At 41.6% G+C, this 10,719-nt stretch overlaps 1 protein-coding gene across 1 annotated transcript; it reads right to left on the bottom strand.

Moving 5' to 3' along the window:
• Nucleotides 1-461: 461 nt before the first annotated feature.
• Nucleotides 462-1,490, bottom strand: LOC125746858 (myosin light chain 4-like). The gene has a single exon (XM_049021428.1). It carries the CDS (start codon nt 1,409-1,411, stop codon nt 797-799), a length of 615 nt encoding a protein of 204 aa, XP_048877385.1. The 5' UTR covers nt 1,412-1,490; the 3' UTR covers nt 462-796.
• Nucleotides 1,491-10,719: the final 9,229 nt, after the last annotated feature.

The raw sequence follows: 10,719 nt of genomic DNA, 5'->3' as shown, positions 1-10,719 counted from the left end.
TGGTCTTCAGTAAGGATTCAAAGAATATTGTCTTCTTTGTTATCCTTATCTTTTTTTGTTCACTTAATCCATCTATTTTTGAGACCTGCTCTCCGTCTGCAGCCTATCCCAGTGAAAGGGACACGGGCCACAAACAGACACACAAACGCCTTCATGAATTTGTAAATATACGTTTGTTTACTATGAATTATTTTACCCTAACTTGAACACACATTAAAGCAGAAGATTCATATAACATCTTAATGGAACCAAGCAACGTTAGACAAAGCTGGTGCTTTCCTTTGCCTACATTATTCCAACGGGTCTTTTCTTACATTATTTTTTTTTCAGTAATGAATCATGCTGTAGCAATTTCAGTAATTGTGGATCCAATGCAACCCATTCAGTTTGCTGACACACTATTTACAGTAGGCATGCGCTTAAGTATCAAAAAAGATGGTGAGAAAATGAAGTACAAATGATGACTTGAAATATGATTTTATTTCTCATATCCAAAGCATGCCCGTGCCCCACTTATGAGGCCATTATGTGTATAATTTATCGTATTTTTATATAATTCATTTATTGGTTGCATTACTAACACAGGGAAAAAAAAGCTAAAACTTATCTAGGTTTGATAGGCGTAATAAATCTACAAATGTAATAAGATGCTTGAAACAAATAAAAACCACCAAAACATTCTGTGTCATACTTCTTTGGAATTATTTCATATTAGGAGAAATATTTGGTGATGAGTCTCCAGATAAAAATTATATAATGAAAAAGGACAAAAAAAGAGTCTCAGTGAAAGTCCAGCTCACCCAGACAGGATGTGTTTGACAAAAGAGGTGTAATTGATACAGCCATTGGTATCTTCTTGGCCGGCCATGAGCTGCTCGACCTCGTCTTCAGTCATCCTCTCCCCTAGCGTGACCAGGACGTGCCGCAGCTCTGCCCCCATGATGGTGCCATTGCCTTCCTTGTCAAAGACTCGTAGACCCTCCACAAAGTCCTCAAAGTTCCCCTGGTCCTTGGAGCGTGAGATGTGCTGCAGCATGGGCAAGAAGGTATCGAAATCCAGAAACTTGCTATTCATCTCCTCGGGCTTAGGCTTGCCCAGCACCTTCATCACCTCAGCGTTGGTGGGGTTCTGGCCCAGAGCGCGCATCACGTCACCACACTGCGCATAAGTGATCTTCATCTCCCCCTTGGCCGTGCGGTCAAAGAGGGTAAAGGCCTCCTTGAACTCCTCGATCTGGTCGGCGGTGTACTCGATGGTCACGCTTTTGGGGTCGAAATCGGGCTCCTTGGGTGGCTCTGGAGGATCCGGAATCACTGGTGCCATGTCCTTCTTCGCCGCCGGTGCTGCCTCCTTCTTCGGCTCAGGTTTCTTGGGCTCTGGCTTTTTCGGTTCCACTTTCTTGGGGGCCATGGTGCTACGGTCCGGTATATATGAACGCGGAACGATGCTACGAGAAACTAAGGCAAGGCACAAGTGGGAAAACCCTTTTCCTGAGGCTTTTATACAACCCTGGGATAAGAGGGGGGGGGTGTGCTAGACAGGCATATACCACGACATACTATAAAAGGACGAACCCTGAAATAGACGCACCTGTCAATGGCTCCACAATGAGCATTGTTATCAGCTGCTATCATTCAGCTGACGGAGATCCAAGATGCCATTAACAACTCTTGACCAGACCAATTACAGTGAAATAAAGGAGGGGGCATGTATACTGTTTACAAGTGTTCATTTTAGCTGATAACAAAGTGTGCATTGTTGCCTCTCCTGCACCAAGCAGGGCTGGATTGGCCATCTGGCTCACCGTAGACTTTCCCGATGGGCCCGTGGCTATGTGGGCCGGAAAAATGTATCGCACTTGGCAAAATCAATTGTGGAGGCGTCAACCCCCCACCTCGCACCTGGAAAAACTTACCACGGCCTGTGGGGGCCCCAAATTCCAGGGCTGACTTCTATTCCCAGTCTAGCCTTTCAGCAAACACGTTAGTAATAGCTATAGAAGTGATCAGATTGGGGGGTTAACATGTATAAGATTATCTCATGCAGTTATAACAATCCTAAGTACTGAATTTCCTCATCTTGTTGTGTCATTACGCTTCAGGATTGTATGCATTTAGCAAGCTTATACCTCCAAATAAGATGAATAAAAAACAAGGCAGTGACAATACAGTTTTATTTGATACTGATTCTTGGGGTAAAAATTGATTTGTCACTGTGCCGGCATCAGTAATAAGACTTGCTGCTTTGCATTGGTGAGAAAGGCAATAAAATATCTATCTATCTATCTATCTATCTATCTATCTATCTATCTATCTATCTATCTATCTATCTATCTATCTGTCTGTCTGTCTGTCTGTCTGTCTGTCTGTCTGTCTGTCTGTCTGTCTGTCTGTCTGTCTATAGCTGCAGAAATGCTTATTTATTTATGATGCTTGTTTAACCCAAGTTCACAGTGGACAGCCTGACTCGTCTGCAGACAATTCCTTATATCATAAGGCTTTCTTTTCCTGGTAAGCTGCTCTCGTGAAGCTGACACCATTCACTTACAGTCATACAGGGACCAGAATGCAGAGAGCTTTTTTTTTGTGTTAAGAGTCATTTACTGGGGGATACTGGTGATGCCAAGCACCAGGAGTGTGCTAAACCAGGGCAGACTCATTTGGGGGGGGTAGATTATTCAGATGCACGGCCGGTAGCTTTAGGTGGATTAACTGCAAGTGTCTTCTTACCACCGCATATGCCTGTACAAGAGAGTGAAGTAAAAATACCCCCCCCGCACTTCTCTATTATTTCATCACTATCCCCACTGCTTGGGGAAATTGGCAAACACTGAGGTGTAGACAAACAAAAGATGATTTGTGAAGTGTGATTTCACTCTCTGCTCCTGGGCAATGCATTATAAGGTACCTGAAATGTAACCTGCATTCTGATAATATCACGCAAACCTTTTTAATTATATATATTGTTATTATTATTAGTGTAAAAGTCACAAACAAATGTGACATTTGTTTCTGTTTTTTTTATTTTTTAGATTAGCTTCACTCAAACATCCTATAATTTCTCAACCATTTGCCTTTTCTGCGTATTACTGTTTCGTTCTCTTCTCACATACCTTGCCACATTCGAGCAAAATTCCCAAGTAAGAAGTTCATTGGTTCTAGCGAAATATAAATCACATCATTGGCAATTTACTTTGGATTGTAGCACATAGGAAGAATAAATAGAAATTTAACTAAGCTAAGAAAGACAAACCTTCTCGTGAACCCTGCTGGCTTTATGCGTTATCGTTTATCTGCGATGCTGATCCCGTGTCTTCAAACAATGGCCTGGGTGAGTTGGCACCCCATATAATTATCGGCAGCCTTTCCGTGTAGTTAGGTAACGGCCACAAACAAACACTTAGCTACACATCTTAATTATACCAGGCGCCTGGAACTGCTTGCGTTTATCAATACTTATTTTCTAATGGAAAGTGCATGCTTCACGGCTCACGGTGAAACCTCTGAGTGTGTGAGAAAGAGGAAACGCTAAATCTTAACGGACGCTTATGAGGGAAGGGAGAGATTCCTCATGAAGCTCTATTCAAACAGTGAGGTTAATCGAAGCCCACTGAAGCAGATCTGAAGCACCGCTCGATGAAACCGAATGTGAAGGTGGCTGAGTGCGAAAGGTGTCACGGCAAAGTTTTGTCCCAGAAGACTAAAGACGTACTTAATGTATTAAGTAAATGCTCTGCAGCATACTACGCATTTAATGAGCAGATAAAGTGTCTTGCTGTTGATTAAATATTATGTAATAAGCTTTGGAAATAATTTTTTTTCTTAATTGCTTCTAACGGAATTTTTAAGTTAATACTTTTGCAACATATTTCACACTTCTATAAATATACATTGATGTCTTTATGTGTTCAGTTTAGAAATGACTCATTCCTCCTTTGCATTTGAGCAAAGTTACGCCTCATGCAATTTCGGGAACATGGAAAGTAAAGAGCGAGGCATTTTTAATGTAATACCACAGCATTCATTTAGAACACACAGGTTAATTCATCATCTCATTTCGGAGCAGTCCTAACACGGCACTTTAAGACGATATTATCTATTACATTCTCCACCATAGATCATATTGTTCCTTCACAATTACTCACAGTGGACTGGAGACAATTTACTGTGGTGCGATATTTTCTCTGGGTCATATATTAAGAAAATTGAGTGACAGGAGAAGGTCATTTGGTCAAACTGGGCACCCCTGCTCTATAATTCCGACGTGCATAATGATTTATTTAAATTTTAAAAGAGATGCTAAATTATTAGATTCCATTATGTAATATATTCCATGAGCCCATTGTGAAGACTCAATTTCCCACAAAATTTTAGTCATAAAGATCCTTCTCCTGATGAACCGTTGTACTCAGGTATATAGATTTACCAACCAGTTATCATTCTTTCCCCACTCTTTTTAAAATATAACTGTAATTTTATTAAAATTGCAGAATTATTTCATTAACCTGCATTAGTAAGCCATTCATCCATCCATCCATCCATCTTCCACATGCTTATTTAGTACAGGGTCCCCTGGAGCCTGTCCCAGGAAGTATTGGGCACACGGCAGGAGTCCCGGGGTGGGATGCCAGTCCATCACAGGGCACACACATGCTCACGCACTATGGGCAAAATCAGAATGCCAGATCAGCTCTCTGCATGTCCTTGGAAACCACAATTTCCAGGGCAACCAGTGGGCAGAACATGCGACCCCCAACCCTGAAGGTGTAAGGCAACAATGCTAAACTCACAGAGCCACCATCCTGTTCTGGCTGTCGCCCATACTGTATATGAGACATTTGTTTTGTAATTCTTAATACATAATAATAGTTTAAGCTGTCATGCAGGGTACCCTCAGTCTGTAAATACAGAAATATTTATACAAATTTATGGAAATTGAAGTCACTAATTATTCTTTCATCTCAATAAAAAAGTCTATTAAAAAACATTAAACACTGTAGAAGCTAGGATGTTTCTGAGGACACAGAAAGACAGTGTGGTAAGTAAGTAATGCTTTCATTTTACACTTCAGGCGCTGTCCTCTCGGACACATTGCTTATTTAAAAGGAAAGTGCAATGATGTCTTCATAATTATGACACCGGATTCTGAATTACCATTGAACAACCCAGCACTCAGGTACGTAAGAGAATGAATGAAATGGAAATAGTATGGTTCAGGAAAGCCCATGCAGAAACACATAATGTCACCGCGTCCTCTCATCATCACTGAACTGGCGGGGATGATGCAAATACAGGTACAGTAATCACTGTTATTGAGGGCAATGCGTCTGATGAACCAGGGAGTTGGTGCTTGAGTGGTCCGGTCTGATGAGCTCAGCACAGGGCAATCTCAAGGTTCACCAGTTGATGGGCTTTGTCCTCCCAGCTTTTAATGTTTTTAATTTTTTGCTCTTGGACTGGATGTGGAGCGAAGGTAGCATGGGGGTTTGGAACTGAATCCAGAAGTGTTCGCGTATTTACTGCCAAGAATGTCACGGTACCAGAGGAGCACCAGGGAGCTGAAATAGATAAAGACATTCTGAATATGCACATTCTGTTGTGCAAAATCAGCCTCGGATCGGTCTTATTAGCACTGCCCCAGCCGGGTCAATAACATAGCCTTTTCTCATTGATCTGTGTGTGGGGGCAGGGTTTTCTCATTATACGCTCTGAAGCTCTGGCCGTGGCACACGACTGGGGGCTGGTGACCAGCCAGGGGGCCAGCTGCCAGGTGCCAAAGGCTCACGTGGGTCGGTTTGGAAAAGGGTGGTCAGGGTTGGGGGTTATGGGGGAGGTTGATAGTGACTGACACTCTGTGTGCTAAAGGAGCGATCTAATTAAAGAACCACAGGCTGCATTCCTGACTGAACAGTCCCAAAAGCTCAGGGGAACCCCCCCGCCCCGGTTTGGCTCTTTGGAATCTATGACAGTTCAAGGTGGTTGACACTCAGAAGGGCCCTTGCATACCCCCTACATACAAAGCATTGTTGGGCATCCTGACCACTATTATTGCATTTTGAAAATAGTACTGGGTAACACTTTACTTGAGGGACAAAAATAACTTAGTTACTCAGTTACTACTCCATCCAACCATTTTCCAAACCGCTTATCCTAGGGGGTCGCGGGGGGTCCAGGGCTTATCTCGGAAGCAATGGGCACGAGGCAGGGAACAACCCAGGATGGGGGGCCAGTCCATCGCAGGGCACACTCACACACCATTCACTCTCACATGCACACCTATGGGCAATTTAGCAACTCCAATTAGCCTCAGCATGTTTTTGGACTGTGGGGGGAAACCGGAGTACCCGGAGGAAACCCCACGACGACATGGGGAGAACATGCAAACTCCACACACATGTGACCCAGGCGGGGACTTGAACCCGGGTCCCAGAGGTGTGAAGCAACAGTGCTAACCACTGCACCACCATGCCGCCCCCAGTAACTACTCAAGAACAAATTATGAACTAATGTAGTTCCTGCATGAAAGACATGGACTGTTATAATTGATTAATGATGAACAAACACTGGACCAGTACATAACTAATACATAGTTCCTGGTTAATCGGTGCCCCCTCGAATAAAGTGTTACCTAAAATTGTTACAGCTTGCAAAAATTATACCAAAAAAGTGCAGCTAATTTGCAATATTTCACCAGAACCCAAGACCTAGTTGCACAATGCAACAGATTTTGGTTAGTTCATCGATTTAATCAAATTAATCAAGTTTGAAAAGGTACAAAATCTTCCTAGCATATGTCTTAATGTACTGGTTAAGCTTGTCCTTGTCAAGAAAATGGATTTAAAATATTGCCATCCATCCATCCATGTTCTATACCAACTAGTCTTCTACAGGGTTTTGTCCTCTGCTTGGGGATTCAGAGTTATGGGCAGCAGGGAGTAACTCAGGATGGGGCACCAACATTCGAAGTATATAACTGTCGAAGTTTACACTGCTGTTTACTTCTAAAATACAATTAAAACAGCTATTGTTTTACCTCACATAGATATACACTTCAAATAATTCCTTATGTTCTTTATAAAATTTAATTGGTTTTGCTGAAGTCTAGCACTGATCTCATGCACCAGAAATCATTCAGTATATGGGTTTAGGTTTGTGTGTTTGTGTGTATGAGAAAGCAAAGGAGGGAAAAATTACGGTTATAGGAAGGCAATTAGGACATTTCTGTGCATAAGAATATCTCAAGAGATAGTGCTGGAAGATTCGTGAAGAGGCTACTTTGCGAAACACCAGAAGGGAGTCGGGCACAGATTAAAAAACGACATCATTTCCCCTCTTTACATTCCAGCCAATAGCAATGCACAAACACTGAACGGTAGAGTTCTGTTGTTATAATAAAGCTGCACCAAATTCGTCAATTAATTTAACAGACAAAAGCACCAGGCCCATGTAAACAATGCAATTAAAATTGTGCATGATAAAGTGTGAGCATCATACTTTATTAATTATACGATCCACTTCGGTTTGTTTTTACCTCTTTGTTTCTTCGCTCATGCCACCGTCTTTCTTGTTACATTGCAAGAAATTGGGAAAAAAAATAAGTTATTAAAAAAATAAAATAAAATACATTTCACAGTCTACTGAAGCAAAGAAACCAATTCAGAATTAATCAAAACATAATAAAGTATGGAAAGTGGGGGTGGGGGCAGCTTCAGTGGAAGCGAGTTGTTTTGGTGACTTATGTCGGTGTTGCCACGGGAACGAGCTGGGATCGTTTGTTGTGGCACTGAGTGTTTGATGGCACTATTCTGACATCATAATATGACATCACACCCAGAGCACTGGACCTCATATCATTTATTATGTAGTACTACTTAACCTGAACCTGGGACCGTTAATTGCATAAATTCTGCTGAGGGAATTGTACAGAAAATGTACAGTTCTTTTTTTCTAGAGAATTACTATTGAAATTTTCTTAATTGTGCTTTGAAAGTCTAATAATAATACATATATTGTGTTGTCTTATAGTCTGGAGACCACATGTAATTATGAAAACACTTTTTTCATACAGTTAGGAATGACTAGTGCTGCTGTTTTGATCTGGGAAGTGCAGAGGATACCAAGGTTGGGACAAAGAAAGACTTGAGGTAGACCTGAATGCACGGCTCGCCCACTCCGCTGTCAGAGTTGGACTCCTGTCTGTCAGGGGTTTGTCAGCCAGAAGGCAATTGCGTTTCCACATTTTCAGAGGCTACAAAGATAACAAAAGCCTGAATTCCACAAAGCTGCACTTTCCCTGATGCCTATTGCAAAGTCTGCAAACATTTTTATTTTTTTTTAAAGTATAGCCGTTGACATTTCACATTTTAGCCTCTTATTTCCAGCCCTCTAGTCTCTTTCACGTCTGATCTTAAATCAGAAACCGCAGGTACTGGAGGGGACCAGGATCAAAATCATGAAAATTCTTCCAGATTTTCAGATTGGAGAGAAATTCACCAGAGACTGTTACACCTTCTTAGTCTGTTATTCTTTATTTCATTACTGATGTTTTCTTCAGTTTTAGAACGGCTGTACCCCATGATTTACTCTGATATCAGATTCATAACAGTTGATTCTATTGTGTGATTATAAACTGTGTGATTTCATCATTGTATTTAAGATATATGCATGAATCTTAATAGAATTGAAAAGACTAATCTGACTGGAGGACAAGACAATGCATAGTAAACAATGTTTTTAAAAGGTGATTTTTCACATACGGGAAATGAAAAGGTCACACATCCTTCTATCCATCCATCCATCCATCCACTTTCTGTAACTGCTTGTCCTATTCAGGGCTGCAGGGACTCCGGAGGGAACAACCCAGGTTGTGGTGCCAGCTTATCAGAGGGCAGAAAAGGTTATACTGTACATACACTTCATTTTTTTGAGTTACAAACTATTTTACTGCTGACATTCTTCTTCAAAAGTTGGCTCAGAGAAATCATCGGCAAAGCAAAAAGGGAGGCCTCTTGTAATCTCAATTTTGTGTGTCTGTGTGTGCGCATGTATTAAGTAGAACGCTGACGAAATGCCGCAGCTACTGAAAATCCAATAACCACCTAAGTTTAATGTATACCAAAGTATTTTTTTTTCTAGTTTTGTAAAGGGGAACTACACTGTCACACTCGAGAATAGTTTTCTATTACAATTTCAGCCAGCTAATTACACACTAAAGAACAAAAGACATTGCCAACAAAGAACATGTTTACTCACACAAAAATAATGTCAACTATAACACTACCCAGTAACTACATTGCGTAGCTGAACATCTGTAGGCCGACTGTACTAATGCATAAATTTGGACGAAAATGTACATTGTAGCACAAATGCAAAGACCGGGGGAGATAGCGATGACCCAAACAGTTTGTGTAGTAACCTGTATTGTGACGGATATTTCAGTTTTAGTTTTCAGTGGAGTAGTCTTCACCAAAGTCATCTCTAGATACTCACTCTTAGTTTGTGTATCATAAAGAAAATATTTCTGTAATAGTCTAATTCCAATTAAACAAAGTACACAAAGTAGGCTTTTTTAATAGAGACAATGAATATTGCTAAGCAACACGTTCTCATTAGAGAGTGATAGGTAAAATACTCATTACATGTACAAAATTAATGTGGTAATAGGCAGTTCTAAGGAAAATTTTAACTTATAACGAAAGAAAAATTTTTCTAATTGTCTGGTTATATATAACTTAACATTTGCTAAAAACCTGTGAATGTGCCCCAAATCAAATGTCAAAAAAAATCAAAGGAAATTTATTAGCAACATTTAGCTACCAGTGGTTTAAGGATTTGAGGTTCTTGTACCATTAAATATCAATGGACACACATGATTCTCCATGTCAGAAGAGCAGGTCAGTCCACTTCCCTCACTGTATCCTGGAATACAGGCATCTTCCTTCATCAGCATGTGACACATTTTGACCTAAATGCAAGAGCAGACTGGGCCGCTCATTATTTGATCTTGTGTGTTTAAGGTCAGCAAACATACTACTCCGGTCTGGGTCTCTGTGTGATGTCCCCCCTCTCTCCCCCCCCCCCAACCCCCACCTCGACAAACCCCATCCAGTCAAGAAGCAGTACTAGAGTGATGACAGCCTTGAAATGCCAGGGGTTAGCCACCCTACCCTCCTGCCCTCCCAAATGCCCCTAGCCCCCTGCTAAGAATGAGAATGAGGATTGCCCCCCCCCTCCCCGAATGGGAGATCACAAAGTTTCCATGTTATCGAGCCCCGATTCTACTTCTGCTCCCCCCCCACCACCTCAGAACAGCCCTGGCCTGGAACGTGAGGCACTGCACCCCCCCCCCCCCCCCCACCCCCCAGCTGGCTGCTTTATTTTCCGATTCAGGCCGTGTTCTGCAGAGAGCGTGGCTGTGAATCTGCAGTACCTGTTTATCCCAGCAGCATACAAGCTTATAAGGGCTTTCTCAGAGCTTACCTCGCTTCCCTTTCCGCCCGGATCGCACGCATGTTTACCGTGGACTCTAATCCGAACAGTACTGGACCAAACATTTCCTTTGAGCGTCTATTTGCGATGACATTTGGTGTCCTGAAGGAAGCAAAGCCTTTCAAATTTAGTCCACTTTCTCAGATTAATTTCTATATTCTCTCAAGGTAGCTGACTCATTAACTTAACAAATGGCCAAATTAACTTAAATAATGAAGTAACCTGCTTCCT

The sequence above is a fragment of the Brienomyrus brachyistius genome, chromosome 7, assembly GCF_023856365.1.
Source record: "Brienomyrus brachyistius isolate T26 chromosome 7, BBRACH_0.4, whole genome shotgun sequence".
Classification (NCBI taxonomy): domain Eukaryota; kingdom Metazoa; phylum Chordata; class Actinopteri; order Osteoglossiformes; family Mormyridae; genus Brienomyrus; species Brienomyrus brachyistius.
Note: the sequence above shows the minus strand (reverse complement) of the source record. Positions and strands in the feature narration are given on the sequence as shown.